The 22,976-nt window shown below is 41.4% G+C and overlaps 1 protein-coding gene across 2 annotated transcripts in view; it reads right to left on the reverse strand.

Moving 5' to 3' along the window:
• Positions 1-8,483: 8,483 nt before the first annotated feature.
• SLC27A6 (solute carrier family 27 member 6) overlaps positions 8,484-22,976 on the reverse strand; it is a 74,030-nt gene continuing 59,537 nt past the window's right edge. For both annotated transcript variants that reach the window (XM_089677725.1, XM_089677719.1), the window contains exons 9-11: positions 20,371-20,468; positions 18,204-18,334; positions 8,484-10,480 (exon numbers count right to left, since the gene is read on the reverse strand). In XM_089677725.1, coding sequence (XP_089533851.1) covers positions 10,304-10,480; positions 18,204-18,334; positions 20,371-20,468 — 406 coding nt within the window. In that variant the 3' untranslated portion in view covers positions 8,484-10,303. The remainder of the gene's footprint in view (positions 10,481-18,203; positions 18,335-20,370; positions 20,469-22,976) is intronic.

A 22,976-nucleotide genomic window follows, 5' to 3' on the forward strand; every position in this document is an offset into this window, starting at 1 on the left:
ACACCATCATGCACTGTACTCAGTAACGCACTGTACACTGTAACGCACTGGGCACCGCAATACACTGTACTCTGTGACACACTGGACACCGCAATGCACTGTACACTGTAACGCACATGGCGCTGCCATGCACTGTACACTGTAAAGCACTGGACACTACAATGCACTATACACTGTAACACACTGGACACTGCAATACACTATACACTGTAATGCACTGGACCCCGCAATGCACTGTACTCTCTAACTCACTGGACACTGCAATGCACTGTACACTAATGCACTGGACACCGCAACGCATTGTACACTGTAACACACTTGACACTACAATGCACTATACACTGAAACGCACTGGACACTGCAATGCACTGTACACTAATGCACTGGACACCGCAATGCATTGTACGCTGTAACGCACTGGACACAGCAATGCACTGTACACTGTAACGCACTGGACACCGCCATGCATTGTGCTCTGTAACGCACTGGACACCGCAATACATTGCACACTGTAACGTACTGGACACCAAAATGCACTGTACTCTGTAACACACTGGACACCGCAGTGCACTGTACACTAACGCACTGAACACTGCAATGCATTGTACACTGTAACACACTGGACACTGCAATGCATTGTACTCTCTACCGCAATGGACACCACAATGCATTGTAAACTGTAATGCACAGACACCGCAATGCATTGTACACCAACGCACTGGACACTGCAATGCACTGTACACTGTAATGCAGTTTTTGTTTCTGTTTTATTTTTCTCCGGCTGGCCGGATAAATGGCTTTGGCGGTCTGTAGTTTGAGGACCCCTGGTCTACACACTGCTCTCCTGCACATACTGACCACCGTCATACCCTCCATATTCCTATCCTGCACATATTGCCTATTGTCATACCCTCCACACTCTTCTCTTACATATTCTGCCCACCATCATACATTCCTCACTCCTCTCCCACACATAATTAATGTCATAATATGTAGGGCAGCACAGTGGCTAAATGGTTAGCACTTCCGCCTAGCAGCACTAGGGTCATTGGTTCGAATCCCAACCACAGCACCACCTGCCTGGAGTTTGCATGTTCTCCCTGTGCCTGCATGGGTTTCCTCCAGGTACTCCGGTTTCCTCCCACACTCCAAAAGACACGCGGGTAGGTTAATTGGCTGCTGTCTAAATCAGCCTAGTATGTGTATGTACGAATGTGAGTTAGGGACTTTATTATAAGAAATAGAGGAAAAAAAGCGCCACAAACTAAATAAGAACAAAAGCTGCACTCCTAACCAAAAAAAGGTAAAAATGTGAATAAATCAAAGAGTGTGCTAAATATAAGTAAATACAAAAATTATTAGTTTAAAATAATGATGTCCGTGATAAAAAAATATTATATAAAAGTACATCCACCATCACAAAGTAATTAAACAGTTCTGAAATCTTGTATAAATCAAACACTGTGCAAAAAAAAAAATCCACCACCGAATGAAATGGGTACACTCACCAGAGCTCCATGCTGACCAGATTATAAATCAGCAAAGATAGCGTTTGCTCTGGGAGCGATGATCAGCAGACGTAATCCAAACTGGGAGCAATATACTGCAAGCAGCCAGTCAGCACAATATGGAATATCCTTATCAGCAGGTAGTCATCACGTCTCCATACCATAGATCATGTTCGAGGAATCAAAAAAGGAAATCATGGTGTGATACGTTTAAAACCAAAATGTTTTATTAAACCGTCAGAAATGCACTCACAAACAGGGTGTCTAGCCGACACCAGCAATGACAGCCTCAAGAAAGCAGGGACGAGCCTCGCTCACCGCGATATCACAGCCGACAGTCTATGAGGAGCGTCCTGACGTCACATCCAAAAGAAGCCCCGCCCTACTAGTTTCGTCATCCGACGTCCTCACGGGGCGGAAGGGACTTTAGACTGTATGCCCCTTGAGGGTTAGGGACTGCTGTGAATGTACAATATACAGTGGGGCAAAAAAGTATCTAGTCAGCCACCAATTGTGCAAGTTCTCCCACTTAAAAAGATGAGAGAGGCCTGTAATTGGCATCATAGGTAGACCTCAACTATGAGAGACAAAATGAGAAAACAAATCCAGACAAGAATGGAAAGAATTGGAAAGAATTTATTTGCAAATAATGGTGGAAAATAAGTATTTGGTCAATATCAAAAGTTCACCTCAATACTTTGTTATACATCCTTTGTTGGCAATGACAGAGGTCAAACGTTTCCTGTAAGTCTTCACAAGGTTGGCACACACTGTTGCTGGTATGTTGGCCCATTCCTCCATGCAGATCTCCTCTAGAGCAGTGATGTTTTCGGGCTGTCGCTGGGCAACACGGACTTTCAACTCCCTCCAAAGGTTTTCTATGGGGTTGAGATCTGGAGACTGGCTAGGCCACTCCAGGACCTTGAAATGCTTCTTACGAAGCCACTCCTTCGTTGCCCGGGCGGTATGTTTGGGATCATTGTCATGTTGGAAGACCCAGCCACGTTTCATCTTCAATGCGCTTGCTGATGGAAGGAGGTTTGCACTCAAAATCTCACGATACATGGCCCCATTCATTCTGTCCTGTACATGGATCAGTTGCCCTGGTCCCTTTGTGGAGAAACAGCCCCAAAGCATGATGTTGCCACCCCCATGCTTCACAGTAGGTATGGTGTTCTTTGGATGCAACTCAGCATTCTCTCTCCTCCAAACACGACGAGTTGTGTTTCTACCAAACAGTTCTATTTTGGTTTCATCTGACCATATGACATTCTCCCAATCCTCTTCTGGATCATCCAAATGCTCTCTAGCAAACTTCAGATGGGCCCGGACATGTACTGGCTTAAGCAGGAGGACATGTCTGGCACTGCAGGATCTGAGTCCCTGGCGGCGTAGTGTGTTACTGATGGTAGCCTTTGTTACGTTGGTCCCAGCTCTCTGCAGGTGATTCACTAGGTCCCCCCGTGTGGTCCTGGGATTTTTGCTCACCGTTCTTGTGATCATTTTGACCCCACGGAGTGAGATCTTGCGTGGAGCCCCAGATCGAGGGAGATTATCAGTGGTCTTGTATGTCTTCCATTTTCTAATTATTGCTCCCACAGTTGATTTGTTCACACCAAGCTGCTTGCCTATTGCAGATTCAGTCTTCCCAGCCTGATGCAGGTCTACAATTTTGTTTCTGGTGTCCTTCGACAGCTCTTTGGTCTTCACCATAGTGGAGTTTGGAGTGTGACTGTTTGAGGTTGTGGACAGGTGTCTTTTATACTGATAACAAGTTCAAACAGGTGCCATTGATACAGGTAATGAGTGCAGGAGAGAGGAGCCTCTTAAAGAAGAAGGTACAGGTCTGTGAGAGCCAGAAATCTTGCTTGTTTGTAGGTGACCAAATACTTATTTTCCACCATAATTTGCAAATAAATTCTTTCCAGATCAGCCAATGTGATTGTCTGGATTTTTTTCTCATTTTGTCTCTCATAGTTGAGGTCTATCTATGATGTTACAGGCCTCTCTCATCTTTTTAAGTGGGAGAACTTGCACAATTGGTGGCTAACTAAATACTTTTTTGCCCCACTGTATATGTAAAGCGCTGTGCAAATTGATGGTGCTATATAAGTATCTGAAATAAATAATAATACCCTCTGCACCCCTTTTCTGCATATATTGCCTAAGTGGTTATGTTGAATATTACAGCAGTGTTAATTGAAACTGTGCTGTGAAAAATGTAGGATTTTTGAAGGATTACTTCAAAAGATATAACACACAGTATATGTTCACTCTGTGTAAAAGAGTTACAAGCTACAGATAAAATTAGTAAATATTCATTTATATAGGTATCCTTACTTGGGCAGGTAATGAGATTATATGCATTATGTAATATGTATAGTATGGCATGTTTCTTTGCTGCTTATAGCTTTATGTTATCAGCCAGGCAAGGGAAACAGAGACCACAATGTAACAGCTGGAAGTTTCTCCTGTGAGAACACTAGACATGAAATCAGATGCACATTAGAAAATATCACTACCGTCAATAAAACCTAAATAGCACCTGTAATCCTAGATGAGAATAATTAGAGGTGTTTATGATTAATGTTAGAAGGCACCACATCCCAATTTTGGATATCAAAAGAAGTAAAAACTTTGTATTCTACTTAAAATATCACCAAATGTTCCCTTTTTCTCTTCTCTTCCCTTTTTCTTTCTTCTCTAATGACAGTGTATTATATCCAGGACTAAAGCAGTCCAGAGATGAGTAATTTTGTTTCATTCAACCAAACTGACTGTATTCCCCCATCCGCACACTCGGTTCGGATGAGGGAATCCTCCCCGCTAAACTATTGTATTCTGACAGCAGGGAGACTTCCCTGCTCTCAGGGGACACTGATCATCGTTGTCTGCTATAGCCTGCAGTGCTGATGGAGCGAGAAAAATCTGACAGGACGATTGTACAGAAGTCGATAGGTAGAGAGAGCTGCATGATGTCTGAAAGTATCCTTATGATCTATGATGTTATTATTTTATTCCTTACTACAATCATGATCACTTTTTAATTTGATTCTTCTTATTATTATATAATCATTTTAACTTACCTTTAATGCAATTCAGTGGTATAGTCATTACACTATTTACATTTTTACTGGTAACATTACCATTGCATTTATTTTTGTTTTTCACGTATAGAATTAATTTTATTTTCGATTATTGATATGATGATATGTTGAAATGCTTATACTGATAGTCCCTGAGATAATTTAACAGCCTCCAATTGTAAGGTTTTGAGGTTTTAGTATATTGCAGTGTACTTTGTAACAAGTCTGGATATAGGTGTGTTGTATAGCATGCCTTGGGGCCCTTTGGGGTGGAATCCAACTGGAATCCTACTATAGAGGAAAATGAGGGGGTTTGATGGTGCTAGCTGTCCTTCATCTGCAGTAGATAATGAGCTAGGCTTTACCTGACTTGCTACAGCTTCTAATGCACACAGTAAAAGCAATTTACAGAAGAGAAAACTTTACAACTCTGGAGTTCATCTTTAATTCCTCATGGTCCCTGTAAAAATATTGTCTAATAAAATATTGTCTCAGTTTCATATGATGATCACAAGATGTTGGCAGCAGCACAAGTTATACAGTACATATTATTAGGGTAGCTGTGCATTTCATGGCTTATGAAAGTATGAACTTCACATCACTGTGATTTCACACACATGTCTTTATGAATTAGTCATGCGTTTGTTGATTTCAGTTTTCATATTTCTGTAGACTTTCTTGATATTAAGTAAACAAGACTTTATGTGTTTATGGGAGCTATGCAACATCATTTCCTTTTTGGTGGAATATTTGTTGCCTTAGTTTTGAAGTACAAATGTATAATTCAAAAAATTAGACATCAAAGTATTACACAGTATAAAGTCGAGAACAGTTGGATGTTTGGTAATCTGATCACCAAAACATTTCCTCCCATCCACATATTTGATAACACACACTCATATCCTCTGACAATACACAGACAAGACTTTATCTTATCTCAAGATAGTAGTAGCAATTATGACCAAAAGCCCAGCCCAGCTAGAAGACTTGTAGGCAGGTGTAGTCTACAGTCTGCACTGCAGGTGGTGCCCGTCCATAACAGCAATGCAGCTGGAGTCGAGAGAAACTGGGGTTTCTCTATGGTTTCCTCGGTCCCCTGGAGCAGTGCTTTGGTTGGGTACAGTTGATTCAGGTGACCCTGGTGGCCATCTTGGGTCATGCAAAATCTTTTTAAGTCCCTGCCCCCCGGAGTTTGACACACATTTTGATAGTGGCTAGTGTAGGGACAGGATTTCCATCTGTCAGGGAAAGCACTAGTATTAGGGAATGGTTCTGGAGGAGTAGGGAAAGCATAGGGCCTATTTTGGCACTTCAGTAAGCTCTCCTTTGGGTTGGACTAGCCATGCCGCACTCCACTCTCCTTGTCAGGCACTGTCTTCAGCTCAGGCCTACACTCTGCTAACTCTTTATGCCAAACTGCTGTAAGTGTCTGGTCCGGTAAGCTTCCCTGCCGGGCCTGTTGTACTCTTTTTAAAGTTTTGAAATACATCGTTTTTGGCAATCCAGGACTCTATGGGGTTTATTTACTAAAGCTGGAGAGTCCAAAATCAGAGTCCCTTCTGCATAGAAACCAATCAGCTTCCAGGTTTCATTGCCAAAGCTTCATTGAACAAGCTGAGGTTAGAAGCTGATTGGTTTCTATGCAGAAGGGAGTCTGATTTTGGACTTTCCAGCTTTAGTAAATAAACCCCTATGTGTTTTCTGCTGCTGCACCATGCTGCATCTACCCAAAATACTTTTCTCTAGACCAAGCCCCTTTTGAGCGGAGACACATTGGGGTTTATTTACTAAAGCTGGAGAGTCCAAAATCAGACTCCCTTCGGCATAGAAACCAATCAGCTTCTAACCTCAGCTTGTTCAATGAAGCTTTGGCAATGAAACCTGGAAGCTGATTGGTTTCTATGCAGAAGTGAGTCTGATTTTGGACTCTCCAGCTTTAGTAAATAAACCCCATTAAGTCAGAATAGGATCCTAGGCATGCCACCCATCCCTTCGATTGCTAATGCAATAGCCACCCCATTTACACTGTTTCTACTGACATAGTCTGCCCCATTCTTAAAAGTACATCCTTCCTTTGACCAACTTTGCTATCCTTCTCATTCTCTGTAGGAGCAGGAAAGTTATAGCTATGCCTTGGATATTCTGTGGATGCTGGGCTCTCACTGAGATTGGGGTGGCAATGGTCTGTGTCTGCCCATTTCCAGAAGGAAACTGATATTGACAGAGGAAATGGCAGTCTCCAAGTCTATCTGCTTTTGAAAATGCTAGGTATTTAAGTTTCTTTCTCAGTCTCTGTCCTGGGACAAGTATGTGACTACTGAAGTCAGAATTCTTAATCTCCAAAGGTATTAGAGCTGACTAATCAGCATAGCAGCTGGGCAACTAACATTTTTAGATAGAATGGTCTGCATTGGCCTCCATATTTTTATTCCAACTGGTTCATGGTAAATACTTATATGACTGTCATCTAAAATCTGTAATTTTGATACATTTATATTATAACTAGAGTACCCTGTTACAACTACTGACTGCCACAGTAAAACAAATACCTAATACAGTCTTTTTCTCACAATACAGATAAGTAGTATGGTATATGCAAGACCATACTTGTAAGACAAGCTGATGTAAATGATGGGAGAAAAATATATTCTTCTGACTGTCTTCTAATGTTTATTTTATGAGTAGTCTGCTGACATCTACTTCTGTTAGCTGTTAGATGCCCAGCTGTCATGCCGATTTTCTTGCTTCTATATTTTGACCCAGAATAACTATTCCGATAAAGACTACCGACTTTACTCTGATTTTTCATATCTGCATGTTTATTCCGGGTCAGTGACTCAAAAAGTATTAAAGAGAGAGGGCAACATTACAAAAAAACTGCCAGTCAACTTGAAATTTCAAAAGGAGATCAGAAATGGCAGCCACATGTCTCCTTATTGCCAGAATTAGCCACCTACAAATGAATATGTGCACATGCAGCAATTCAATGATTTACCGAAGTATGCCTAATCTGCCAGTGCGTGGACTAACAGCTATGGGGTTGACTTGTTAAATGCAAACAAGCTTGACTTTGCAAGGGAATGTTTCCTTAAGATTGTTGAATGTGGTGAAAATTTACTTTGCAAGAATATCCAGTCAAGTGCAAGGAAAAAAAAAACAATGTTTTTGCTTGCATGTGATTGGATGATGTAGTCAGCAGAGCTTCATCTCACTCAGTAAACTAAGAGAAAATTCCCTTGTACCTATACCTCTTGGTTGTCTTAAATATACATATTGTTGCCTTAGCTTACTTCTCACCCTGGTTCCATTGTAGGCAATGCAGGGCATGGAGGTACAGAAGCTTGGAATTCTGCAAAGCAATGTCTCCTGTTGGCTGCAGACATCTTTACTTAATCTGCCATCTTGAAGGTGTGCAGGGTCACGTCTGCCCTGTGCTGTATCTTATTGTATGGGTCACTGCAGAACAATCCTTCTTTTACCAGCTTGGAGCCAGAAAAGTAAAACTAAGATGCACCATGGACTAGAAGTGACACTGTGCTCTTATGAGTCCCCCAAATCATCATAACTGGAAGGATGGAAGGTCAGTATACCTATAAGTAAAGTATTTTTATTTAATAGAGGTATAGATTCCTTTTTTGTTAAACATCTATGTCAAAAATATAGCAAATTGCAGTGTATCAGCCAGCTCTACAACACTATGCTCTTGCCCTCACATAACAGATTTTCTATATACAGTATTAACCATGATATTGGAAGTCACATTGGAGTGACTTATGGAAATATGTATTCATATTGTCTGATATATTTTGCAATGTACAATACTATGCCAGTGTAATGAATACATAACAAAGGTAACCTCATAAACAAGAATCAATTCAAAAGAAATTAATTGTTTCATCAAAATATTTCTTTTTAATGTTTCTGTACACATTACAAATAACACTTTGACAGTTTTATCTGTATCCTTGTCTTCCTTGGTCAACCTTCACTTGGCTATTAGTCCAATTAAGTGATTATTTTTTCCAGTAGCATTAAACAAACCAGTGATTCTCAAAGTGTGTGTACTTTACCCCTTGGGGGGCGAAATGGTGCAGCAGGAGAGAATGCACATATAGGTGGTTGCTGCATGTCCCTACCCAGTGGTGCCATGGTTGGTAATATGACCAAGCAGGCAAGGATTTCTATGAGAACACATTCAGCATCCCATAGTGATCTGACAGGGTAGCTGTCAAGTGGCACAAGGTCATCCATGGAACACAGAATTAGGGGGAAGAAGAGGTTCCACAATGTAAACCAAAGGTGTCTGCAGCTGTGGACTTTAGCTGCAATTTTGACTGAGCCCGCATTCTATTTGAACTTAGTGCTCTCACAAGGATTTCACCACAATGATGGGCTTTTGGACTCTATAAAAGTGTGCAAATGAAGGAGATCATGTGGATGAGGCAAGGATATGTAGGGACATTAGCCAATATTGGAACAGACTGGGACTTTGTATTTTTGAATGCACCCTGGTTCCTTTTGCTGTGGACTATACATGCAGTTGATGTTCATGTTGTTTCAATTTAAAGCTGAACTCCAGGCACATTACAAGACTAGCATCTCAGTGGTGTTCTCTCCACACCGAAAAGGTTAAATGCTTGTTTTTCTTTAGGGGAATGTTAAAAAGCATTTTTACTTACCTTATCCATTGCTCCCCTGGCTTCCAGTGCTTTTCTCTTCTCACTGATACTCCAAGCTGTGGGTGGGCCCTTGTGTTCTCATTTACAATGCAGGACTTCTGGTACTGCATTGTACATGGAGATCTGGAGAGGAGAGGCTTCAGTGTACCACTCACATGGAATAAGAAGCTCATGGAAGCGGAGGCTTAGGTAAGTAAAACTGCTTTTTAATTGTACCCTAGGTAAAAACAGGCATTTTGAAATTTCCCAGAGGTTTAGCATTAATAATAATAATAATAATTTGTCTCATTTCGTTTTTAAACTTGGTTATTTATGACTGATCCAAAAAATGTGTGTGTGTGTGTGTGTGTGTGGGGGGGGGGGGGGTAGGGGAGAATAAAAGTTCAACTGCTTCAGAGAGGGGATGACAGAAAAAAAGGAATGCATAAAACTTACTTCACTAAAAGGCATTCCTCCCCAAGCACAGTATCGAAGATGTTTATGTTTCATGACTAAGGCTGGCCATACATTATACAATTATCTGCAGATTTTCTGCCCAATTTCCTTTAGATTTACCTTCAACTATGTAGTGCAAGGGCCTGCCTAATTGGATACAACTGAAAGTGTTGTTTAGGTTTGTCCTCCTATTATATGGTTTTTGGTAAATCTAAACCAAAAATCTGCAGATAATTGTATAATGTATGGCCAGCCTTAGACTGACATGGTGACCTCCAGGAGACAGTAGATTATGAAAAAAAAACAAAAATGTCACAATGAACTTATGGAAAAAACAGGAAGAGAAAAATAAAGTTAGAGTATCTTCAACAACAGGTTTTAGAACGTTATATCTGCATAATGTAGTCAAAATGTTTTTGTTATAGAGAAAAAAATGTAAATCATACGTTATGTTTTAGCAGCTAGCCTTAGTTATACTGAAATGACTTTGCGTCATTTTTGTGTAATAAACCTGTAAAGACAGTGGTTAAAGCATCACAGTTTCAGTATTTTCATCCAGAGGAAATAATATGTATACCCGCACATATAAAAAAGTTTAGAGTTTTAGCAGACCATTGGTGATTTTGTCATGAATGTCTTTGGTCATTGGCACATATGACTTTTTAGAATCGTCCAAGAAATAGAGTAGATCTGATATTTCTGATGGGTCAAATCCTTGTTCCACAAGACGAAACTTCTGTTGTTTAAATGTACCAGTTACTTCCATGTTTTCCTTAAAAAAAAAAAAAAAAATCAGGGCACTATATTATTGCTGTATGATCATAATGGACTCACAAAATTGATTTCCTTAAAGCTGAAGTTTAGTTAAAAATCATTTTTTTTCTCTACAGCTTTAGTTCCTTTATTTACCTGTAATGAAGTTTGTCACATGATGTGTAGGCTGCTGGATTCTGTTGAAATCTTCACTGCAGAGCTGTCCCATCCTGCTGCTGAACTTCTGATACTGTGGGGGTCTCCGGGCTCAGCTGCACAAACGTTGATCTGATGGAGATACACCCCCTCCTGATCACAATGAGAAAAGTTATTTTACTGATTACACTGTCTGTAACACTATCTTTGAATTGGGGAGATTACCTTGTGACTGATCAAACTCTCTTCTGTTCACAGATAGTGTCACAGGCCTGTATTCAGTGAAAGAACTTTTCTCAGTGGAGCAGGTGGTAGAAGGGGTTTGTCCCCTTCAAATCATCTTTAGTGCAGCTGAATCTGGAGACCTGAAGCTGTTAACCACACAGCACCAGACGTTGAGCTGCAGGAAGAGGACAGGGCAGCTCTGCAGTGAAGATTTCTAAAGAACCCAGCCCCCTACACATCATGGTACATTCTTCATTAATGTAAATAAAGCTGTAGAGAAAAAACATTTTAAAAACATGTCAGCTTTAAAGTATACAGTATCTAATACCAACATTGTTTTTTTGGCTAAGGGTTTAAGTGGTATTGAGGAAGTGGCCATTGTTGTAGCAAAAGCTGGGTGCAGCTAAATCATTTACAGCAGAAATATGAGGAAAGATTAAAGGAACTATATTTATTCTCTCTTGAGAAGAGGAGATTAAGGGGGGATATGATGAACATGTATAAATACATCAGTGGTTCATATAGTGAACTCAGTGTAGAGGTCATCACAGAGGACAAGGGGGCACTCTTTACGTCTGGAGGAAAAGAAATTTAATGTCCAAACACGGAAAGGTTTCTTCACAGTGAGAGCTGTGAAAATGTGGAATAGATGCCCTCAAGAGTTGGTTCTGGCCAGCTCAGTGGATTGCTTCAAAAAAGACCTGGATTGTTTCTTAGATACACAGAATATAACATTTATAGGTAAAGTTGATCCAGGGAATATCCCATTGCCTCTTGAGGGACCAGGAAGGAATTTTTTTCCCAGCAGGAGCAAATTTGGTCGTGCTTTGCTGGGAGGTTTTTTGCCTTCCTCTGGATCAACTGTGGATATAGGATTATAACTTTTTTTTTTTTATGGTTGAACTGGATGGACTTTCGTCTTTTTTCAGCCAGACTAACTATGTAACTTTGTAACTAAACTGTATCTGTGCACCACAAACTGAAAATGCTATTTATTTCATTTTTTGTTTGAGTGAGTTTAGTTCCGCTTCAGGGAGCATGGCTCAACATACACTATATTGCCAAAAGTACTGGGACGCCTGTCCTTACACACACATGAACTTTAACCGCTTCCCCACCACCCTATAGCAGAAATACGGCTATAGGGCGGCAGGGCTGCGCAAAATCATGTATGTACGTGAGTTTGCATTTCCTGGTAGGGGGTGCATGCGCGCACCACCCTACCTGCGCCGCCATTGGCGGCTACAGATTTCAATCACTGGGTCTCGGCTGGAGATTCTCCGCAAGCACCTGGCGATCATCAAGAAACAGTGACAGAGGAGAGACCTGTGTAAACAACACAAGTCTCTCTCATGCCAGCAATAACATGCCAGAAATAACATGCTGCTGTGTATTTCTCTGCTGTGCAGAGAAATACACAGCAGCATGTTTCCCTGGTAAAATACACACAGCACATACAGTAAAACAGCACACAGTTAACCCTTTGATCGCCCCAGATGTTAACCCCTTCCTTCCCAGAGTCATTAGTACAGTGTCAGTGCTTTTTATTATCACTGTATTAGTGTCATTGGGATGTCAGTGGCAGTTAGTCAGTTCCCCCCAGTGTCAGAATGCCCGCCGCAGTCCCGCTATAAGGCGCTGATTGCCGCCATTACTAGTATATAAAAAAAAAGTACATATACCGCCATTTGTAGTTGCTATAACTTTCATGTAAACCAATTAATTTACATGTATTGGTATTTTTTTAGCAAAAACATTTTGGCCTAAATTTATGGCAAAATTTGATTTTTTACATCTTTTTACTGTGGGGAAAAAGGGCATAAATTTAATTTATGTACAACATTGCATGACTACACAATTGTCAGTTAAAGTAATGCAGCGCTGTATCGCAAAAAATGGCCTGGTCAGGAAGGGGGGTAAATCCTCAGGAGGGCAAGTGGTTAATGGCATCCAAGTCTTAGTCCATAAGGTTCAATATTGAGCTGGCCCACCCTTTGCAACTATAACAGCTTCAACTCTTCTGGGAAGGCTGTCCACAAGGTTTAGGAGTGTGTCTATGGGAATGTTTGACCATTCTTCCAGAAGCGTATTTGTGAGGTCAGGCAGGGATGAGAAGGCCTGGCTTACAGTCTCTCTTCTAATTCATCCCAAAAGTGTCCTATCGGGTTATGGTCAGGACTATATGCAGGCCAGTCAAGTTCCTCCTCCCCAAACTCGCTCAGGTTTTTCTTTTGTGTGTTTTCAGTATTCATGATGGGGTGATTTTCCCATTCTTCCTGTTTTGGAGACACTATGGAAAGTGAGCATAAATCTCTCCAAAGTGATCGGAAATACCCTCAACAAATCTTTTGTTGAAAAAAATCTCATTTTCATTGCATGTCTTTATGGACCTTGCTTTGTGCATTGGTGCACAGTCATGTTGGAACAGGAAGGGGCCATCCCCAAACTGTTCCCACAAAGTTGGGAGCATGAAATTGTCCAAAATGTGTTGGTATGCTGACACCTTAAGAATTCCCTTCACTGGAACTAAGGGGGCAAGCCCAATCCCAAAAAAACAACCCTGCACCATAAACCCTCCCTTCACCAAACATTACATTACATTACATTTGGTACAATGCAGTCAGGTAAGTACCGTTCTCCTGGCAACCACCAAACCCAGACACATCTAGCGGATTGCCAGACAGAGAAGCGTGACTGGTCACTCCAGACCAATGCTTTACGCCACTGGATCCGATGCTTTGCATTGCACTTGGTGATGTACAGTTGCAAGAAAAAGTATGTGAACCCCTTGGGATTACGTGGAGTTTTGCATGAATTGGGCATAAAAATGTGCTCTGAACGTCATCTAAGTCACAACAATAGAAGAACACAGTCTGCTGAACATAATACTACACAAACATTAGATGTTGCCATGGTTTAATTGCACATAACATGTAAACATTCACAGTGCAGAGAGGAAAAAGTATGTGAACCTTTGGACTTAATAACTGGTTGACCCTCCTTTGGCAGCAATAACCTCAACCAAACGTTTCCTGTAGTTGCAGATCCGACCTGCACAACGATCTGGAGTAATTTTGGATCACTCCTCTTCACAAAACTGTTTCAGTGTAGCAATATTCTTGGGATGTCTGGTGTGAATCGCTCTCTTAAGGTCATGCCACAGCATTTCAATCGGGTTGAGGTCAGGACTCTGACTGGGTCACTCCAGAAGGCGTGTTCTGTGCTGTTGCAGCCATTGTTTTGTTGAATTACTTGTATGCTTTGGGTCATTGGAATTGCATCACCCATCCTCTGCGGAGCTTCAGATGGTCGTACGTTTTCCTGCAAAATGTCTTGATAAACTCTGGAATTCATTTTCCCATTAATGACAACAATCCGTCCAGGCCCTGAGGCAGCAAAGCAGCCCCAAACCATGATGCTCCCTCCACCATGTTTTACAGTGCGGATGAGGTTTTGATGTTGGTGTGCTGTGCCTTTTTTTCTCCACACATAGTGTTGTGTGTTCTTCCCAAACAACTCAATCTTGGTTTCATCTGTCCACAGTATATTTTGCCAGTAGTGCTGTGGAACATCCAGGTGCTCTTTTGCAAACTTCAAACGTGCTGCAATATTCTTTTTGGACAGCAATGGCTTCCTCCGTGGTGTCCTCCCATGTACTCCATTCTTGTTTAATGTTTTCCTTATTGTAGATGTGTCAACAAAAATGTTAGCATGTGCCAGAGATTTCTGTAGGTCTTTAGCTGACACTCTGGGATTCTTCTTTACCTCATGCAGCATTCTGCGCTGTGCTCTTGCAGTCATTTTTACAGGACGACCACACCTAGGGAGAGTAGCAACAGTGCTAAACTTTCTCCATTTGCAGACAGTCTGTCTTACCGTGGACACATGAACATCAAGGCTTTTGGAGATACTTTTGTAACCCTTTCCAGCTTCATGCAAGTCAACAATTCTTGATCGTAGATCTTCTGAGAGCTCTTTTCTGCGAGGCATGGTTCACATCAGACAGTGCTTCTTGAAACCAGTAAACCCAAAACAGGTGTGTGGTTTTTAAGGGCAGGACAGCTGTCAGCAACACATCCAATATCATCACACTGATTGGAGTCAAGGTTGGCTCACTCCTGGCTCCAATTAGCTCTGGGAGAAGTCATTAAGCTAGAGCCTCACATACTTTTTCCTCACTGCACTGTGAATGTTTACATGTTATGTGCAATTAAACCATGGCAACATCTAATGTTTGTGTAGTATTATGTTCAGCAGACTGTGTTCTTCTATTGTTGTGACTTAGATGACATTCAGAGCACGTTTTATACCCAATTCATGCAAAACTCCGCGTAATCCCAAGGGGTTTAAATACTTTTTCTTGCAACTGTAAGGCTTGGATGCAGCTGCGTGGCCATGGAAACCCATTTGATGAAGCTCTCTACACACTGTTGTTGTGCTAACCTGAAGGCCACATGAAGTTTGGGGGTCTTTAGCTATTGACTCTGCAGACAGTTGGCGACTTCTGCGCACTGTGCACTTCAGCATGGGCTGACCCCACTCTATCATTTTACGTAGCCTACCATTTCGTGACTGAGCTACTGTTGTTCCCAGTTGCTTCCACTTTGGTTTAACACCACTAACAGCTGACCGTGGAATATTTATTAGCAATTACATTTCACCGATAGACTTATTGCACAGGTGGCAACCTATCATGGTACCACGCTTGAATTCACTGAGCTCCTGAGAGCAACCCATTTTTTTACAAATGTTTGTAGAAGCAGTCTCCGTGCCTAGGTACTTGATTTTAAACACCTGTGGCCATGGATATGACTTGAACACCTGAATTCAAAGAATAAATACCACCAAAATAAAGTTTTATATGTCTCAAAAAAATGCTAAAAAATTCATATGGGTACAGTGTTGTTTGACCGCGCAATTGTCATTCAAAGTGTGATAGCACTGAAAACTGGCCTGGACAGGAAGGGGGTGAAAGTGTCCAGATTTGAAGTGGTTAAGCTATGGAGCAAAGTGCACAGTTTATCTGCCTTTAGTATATCAACCCCTATGTACAGTATGTGCCATCTGTTAGTTGCTCCACTCCACCTTCTTGCTGCTCCAGGCTGCACATCAGATGTGCTGTCTGCACCAGACACTTCCATAATACAGTATATATTCATGACCCATAAGAGGCTGCTGACGACGTCTTTCTGGTTCGCTTGCTGGTCTCCCAGTGCATACTTGAATATCTCTTACCTGCAGTACTTGCAAAACAAAGCGAAGCTAAAGCTGAATAAAAGCCTCTCAAAAGCTACAGGTGCTGTAAGCGAGCTTTGTCATAGAAGTCTATAGAGACTATGAAGATGCTTTGAAGCACCATGAAAGCGACATGGTTTATCATTTTTGAAGCAAAGCAAACACATGTGAACAGGACTGTAAGCTCACCATTTCATTTAGTGACAGGTGCTTTGATTGGCATTCAGAGCGTCATTTTTTGAAGCAAGTGTAAACGAGCCCTAACATTCAATCCAGTGACAATGGTCAACCTGACACTGAGAGGTTAAATCTTGTAGTTGGGGACACAGACAACCATAAACGTCCAGCAGGGGTTCTTACTCTTCCCTACTCTACCCAAAACTAATGTTTTGGCTTTAGTCTATGCTTTAAAGTATAATAACTTCTCTTATTAAACATTTTGCAGCATAATAGTATGTTAAAATAAGAACATTTCTCTTTTTTGTTAATCATTTTTATAAATGTGCATTTAGTGAAATGTAAATGATTTCTCTGTGTATGGGACTACGGCTCTTGGACTGGCTTCTAGTTTTGACACTCCAGCAGAGCCATAGCTGCACCTATAGAAGCAGTGACAAGACCTATACGTTAGCCTCTCTGTGAGTGGACCATATACTATAGAGACCGGTCTCAATTGTATCAATTAAAATGAACATGCTGGCACACTGTGCATCAATGCGTCACCTTTTGCTACAGAAGGAGCATACATCCTAGGGTATTTGCCTTTAGTGATCTTGTCAGTATGAGCCCTCTCTAATTTTCTGTTATAAGGGGAAATGACAGACAGTGCTGTCACCCTACAGTGCAAAACCCTGACACACTTTCCTCACATTTATATGTCTCTGGTGCTTTATTAGTTTTATTTGACCTCTGAGCTGATCAGCCAGCAGAGCTCAAACAAAGAGGTCCTAGAGAATCCAGGTCCTCCTGCTATGACTGCACAGCAATTGGGAGACCTTTTGGAAAAGCCACAAAACACATAGGAGTATTATTTATAAAATATGACATTCACCAAACATTCACCACAGGTCAATCTTCCTGCTGCATGCTTTTTAAACTACAGGGAATTTTGTTTATACCCAATAGTATTGTAATTTTACATGCCTGAAATATTGTTAACTTGCAATTTCGAATGTGAGAATTAAAAAAACAAGAAAAATGTGTGCAGGTGCTCAGTGATCATGAAGTGTGCCAATGATATAGAACTTCTGTGCGGGCTTCTGGGCCTCAGCTATACACATATGCCCCTGGAAGATGTCCATTTGAACGAGATGTATGTGGGGCAGAGCCTAGCTGTGATGCCATCACATCCGCCAGAGCGAGCTGACTGCTGGTTTGTTTGAAACCTGCATACCTACCCTGTCTTGTGAATAGTTTTATCCTGCTTTTAAAATAAAGGAGGCACAAAGTTTGCTACACTATGGAGTTTTTCATGTGCTTTCTTTACTGAGTGTTACCAATTCTGTTGATGTTGGAAACCAATGTCTGAGGAAGTGTTTAACGCATAGGTTGCATTTGTCCACCTGGAGTTGGCTGGGGAATGCAGAGCTTGCTTAGACCTCCATGGTATTGGGGTCTGGGAATCTGATTAGCAGCAATATTACTTCTCTGGTGGAGGCACATTGGATTTACCGTTACAACACAGAAGATCTACAATAGTTGCACATCTATGGGACATTATTTTGTCTGATTATTTATTCACCTGTGGTACTTCATTTTCATTTGTTGGATTTTCAATTTTAAATATTTGATCCACATATGAAATATTATTTTTATGTAATATAATACATGGCTCCTGCAACCTCCAATGGTGGGCCATTTTTAACTTCCACTAGCCACCAACCCTGGTGAATTTTTTTTTTCTTTAGCCCCTACCTTTACTAGCTACAGTCCAGTTCCCCTTTCAGTTTGATGGTCAAGGAAACAACACTGTTTTAAAAGTGTAATGGTCCCTGGTCTATGGAGGAACCACTTTTTTCATTTTTCACTTATGCAGATTGGTCACTATTGACTATTTTTTCTATTTTTCTTTAAAAAAAACTAACTAATAAACAACTTATAAACATAAAATACTTGTAAAACTGTACCTGCAGTCTTAGAAATCGTGGAAAAGCATATGCAGGTAGATAAGCTGTACAGTGCTCACAGATGCTTTTTAAATCTAAAGACTGACCAGGCTTTAGAATAATGGATGCCATGCCAACTTTGCCTTCATGCCCTAAAACAAAATACAAACACACATGTCAATTTTACCCCATTTAGGATTTGTATCTCAGACCAAGGCTGTATAATCTATGCTGATACCCTAATATTTATTTACATTCACTTTGAATTTACATGCTTATGTCACTCATGAATGGGACAGAGAAAATGTGCTGCACTAATATTACAGCAGATACAGGAACAAAAAATAAAAAAAACAACATATTTATGAATATGAGACATTATAAATCATGTTCTTTGTTTCTCCTATGCAAACATGAGTGTAGACTGAGAGTGAGTGAGAATGAGTGAAAGCTGGTTAGCTTGGTATCCGATGGAGGCAAGAGGTTAATGAGCTTCCAGAATTTCTATGACACTTTATCAAGCCGTGTTCCCTAGGATAATTTTGACAGCTTCAGAGGGTTCTTCTGCTTGTTAAATTATAATCAGTATTATATGTCTGGTGCAGGGGCGGACTCACAACTCATGGGGCCCCCGGGCAATAGGGGATCATGGGGCCCCTGTGTCCTTGCCCAAACTCAAAAAAGCCTATGAAAAAGGTACCAGGGGCATCTCATAGGGCCCCCTACTAACCCCGGGCCCCCGGGCAGTGCCCGAGTTTCCAAATGGTCAGTCCGCCCCTGGTCTGGTGCATACTCTGCTAAGTATCTTTTTATTATTTGAAGCTGAATTATAGACATATAAAAGACCAAATTAAAGCTCTGTAATTATTAATCCATTAACCCATTCCCGCCCAGTACTTAAACTGCTGTCATCCAACCGCACACTGCTGGTGTGAACCAGCCCCCAGTTTGTTCTCTTTAGAGAGTAGCCACAGTCTGAATAGAAAAGCCTTTCCTCTTCCAGCATACTGTAGAAAAAAATCCTTTCTCTCTTTAGGGAAGCAGTAGGCTCTATGCAAAGACATGATGTCAGCGCTTGAGCCAGCCAATCAGCAGGGAGCATAAGCTTTGCTGATTACAGAACTATAGTTCTGACTCAGGAGGGGCATATCTGACCTCTGCAAATGGACCAATGCTTCCACACAGAGAGCAGCTACAGATGTTTTCTAAAGAAGACAAAGTGGAGGACTTTGAACACCTTTCTTTTTGTTGTATTTGGTGTATACACTCACTGGCCGCTTTATTAGGTACACCTGTTCAATTGCTTGGTAACACAAAGTGCTAATCAGCCAATCACATGGCAGCAACTCAGTGCATTTAGGCAACTAGACGTGGTAAAGACGACTTGCTGAAGTTCAAGCAGAGCATCAGTATGGGGAAGAAAGGGGATTTAGGTGACTTTGAACATGGGATGGTTGTTGGTGCCATACGGGCTGGTCTGAGTATTTCAAAAACTGCTCATCTACTGGGATTTGCAAACACAACAATCTCTAGAGTTTGAAGAGAATGATCTGAAAAAGAGAAAATATCCTGTGAGCGACAGTTGTGTGGATGAACAAGCCTTGTTGATGTCAGAGGTCAGAGGAGAATGGGCAGACTGGTTGCTACGACATTCAGATGGTAGGGTCAGGATTTGGTGTAAACAACATGAAAGCATGGCTCCATCCTGCCTTGGATCAACGGTTCAGGCTGGTGGTGGTGGTGTAATGTTGTGGGGGATATTTTCTTGGCACTAGCAAGTTGTACTTAAAGGTTTAGAACCGTGATGCCATAATGATGTGAACTGGAAAGTATATAAAATATATATTTTTTTGTAACGCACATTGGCTAATAGTAAAGAAAAGGTGTTACTCATAACTTACAGTCGCATAATAGTGGCTATATCATCAGCCAGCTACACATGACATGCCGAACCCCACCCGTGCCTAATCCTGCTGTCTCATGGGAGATGTGATGTACGTATTCCCCCAGAAGGCTGCAGGACTAGGGACAATTCATGCGCTCCTAAAACAAAAAAATAAACACAGAAAAATCCCCCCAAACTCTAATTCTGCTTAGAAAGGGGGTGGGGTTGTTTAAACGGAAATATCTCCTTTATGAGAAAAAAAAATTAAATTCTACATCTGGTGTTATCAGTTTCCACTATTACCTGGAACATTCACTCCATAGACATTAGCTTCCTGTATGAAGTCCAGCATCCCAATAATATCAGAGACCTCAGTGGTCGCAACATTTTCTCCTTTCCACCTAGAAACAGAAACAACTGATTTATGGGGCATTCCATATTCAATTACAGCAAATGTTGTCCACAGACCTTTAAACATTCAATAAATACCACACAGTAATTGATGTTATCTATCAAACTAATCTTTGCACCTACCCTCCACTTGTCAATGTATTCCTGCAGAATGAACTTTTGGCTTTAAATATTTCCATACAGCAAATTAACCAGGTTTAGGGCATCTTGGTGCACAATGCAGTGACATTGGGGTAGATTCACTAAAACTGGAGCACTTTGAGTCTGGTGCAGCTGTGCATGGCAGACAATCTGCTTCTAACTTCAGCTTGTTCAATTAAGCTTTGACAATAAAACCTGGAAGCTGATTGGTTTCTATGCAGAGCTGCACCAGATTTTGCATTTTCCAATTTTAGTAAATCAACCACATTGTGTCCAGTACTTGACGCTCGATAGTGCCTTCTTTTTAATCCAGGTTAGTCTGGTAGTTAGAGTGGAACTAAACCCTCCAATCCCTTACAACCATAGAAGGTACCATTTTAGCTTCTGTTTGATCTGCATTAGCCATGCTGCTGCATGTAATCAACTATGACATTAGCCATTTAAGGGCTTAGAAGTTCAGTAGGGAGCTGACAAATTGCCAACCTTGACAGTTATTACCAGAGGCATTCCTCAGATGTACTGTACCTGTTTTGGGAAACCATTAAATCGTTGGGTTTCATTCTGCTTTAACAATTAGTATCAACTTTTTAAAATCCCACCCACTCAGCTATAACATGCTAAGGTTGTGTATTGGTCACATTTGGTAACAAAAATTTTAATTTATCCTTCTATAAGAGATGACTGGACAATAACTATAGTGCCTTTCACAGAAAGGTATACAGAGTTACTACAAATACCAAATGAATAGCTTATTTGACCATTTTAGATACAAACAGCACATGTAGAGAGAGTATGTGCTTCAGATGGGTTAGCTTTAAGGTGGTTGGTTTGCATGGGAATAGCACATTAGGCACCCTGGTGTCTTTGCTCTTAGGCAGGTTTATTTTTGTTCTTATTAAGACTTATTTGTACATATTCTTTCCATTGCTTGGAAAATATACATACTGACAAACATATAGCAATCTTTACAAATGTCCAGGATTATATTGGGGCTAAACAAAAATGGCCAACACCCCAATTTATAATGCGTGGACACTTTCAGTAACTATTGTGCTTTGCTGGGCTTCTGCTGTGTCGCCAAAACACACCAGTCAGCACTCTCAGCCATTTTTTCTGTCCTTTTTCGGTCATGCCCCTTCGACAGAAGCCGGACATTCCTCTGGCTTCTGTCTGACCAGCTGTCGTACACACGGGCCGAATGTTGACTGGTTTTTATTGACTAATACCACCTGATATTTGACCTGTGTGTATGGGGCTTAAGACTATGACTTTATAAATACAGGGTGCAGCAACATAACCTCCTTTTTTGAAATGCGTGCCATTCAGGCTGTAGCGGCCATAGCGGGGCGGGAATGGTCTCAGGCGACAGGCGTAGTTCTAAAGTTTTTTAAATCAATTGTTACGTGGGTCACTACGTTCAGACAAACCGCGAGTACGACAAGACGAAGAGCTGGAGTCCCTCGACCCATCAGATCACCTGAGAACATCGAAGCAGTGAGAGCTTCAATCTTGCGATCCCCGCAGCATTCTGCGCGCAAACATGCATCTGCCCTTGGACTTTTGGATTGTTCAGCGAGGCAAATTCTTCACGATGATCTTCATTACCATCCGTACAAGTTGGCGATTGTGCAGGAACTCTCCGAACGCGACTTCAATTCTCGGAGGAATGCATGTGAGGCAGTACTCGAAAACGTCCCTGAGAACGCAATTGTTTTTTACAGTGATGAAGCCCATTTTCACTTGACTGGATGCATCAACAAACAGAACATGCGCTACTGGACCGACATCAATCCTCGAGAATTGCATCAAAGGCCTTTGCATTCATCTAAAGTCACAGTGTGGTGTGCAATTGCCTCAGCTGGGATTATTGGTCCCTGGTTCTTTGAAGAAAATGAGGTCACAGTGACAGTGAATTCAGACCAGTATGTGAACATGTTGGAGGAATTTGTTTTTCCACGACTTGATGAATTGGACTTAGGGGACATTTGGTTCCAACAGGACGGAGCAACGGCTCACACTTCAAGAGCATCAATGGCTGTTTTAAGGGAACACTTCCCGGAGCGCCTCATCTCAATAAGGGGCGATTTGGAGTGGCCAGCCCGCTCCCCCGATTTGGCCCCTTGCGACTTTTTTTTGTGGGGTTTTTTGAAATCCCGCATTTATGTAAACCGTCCAAGGACCCTACAAGACCTGAAGGCCAACATCCGCGCAGAAATTGCCAACATACCCGCTGCTATGCTGGTAAGGGTCATGAAAAACGCCAGAAATCGGCTTATTCAGTGTATGGACAATGGGGGGCGTCACCTACCTGATATGATTTTCAAAACTGTGTAAAACAGAACTTTAGATATGTACCT

Source organism: Staurois parvus, unplaced genomic scaffold (genome assembly GCF_062004578.1).
Source record: "Staurois parvus isolate SC_StPar_1 unplaced genomic scaffold, SC_StPar_1.0 ptg000014l, whole genome shotgun sequence".
Classification (NCBI taxonomy): domain Eukaryota; kingdom Metazoa; phylum Chordata; class Amphibia; order Anura; family Ranidae; genus Staurois; species Staurois parvus.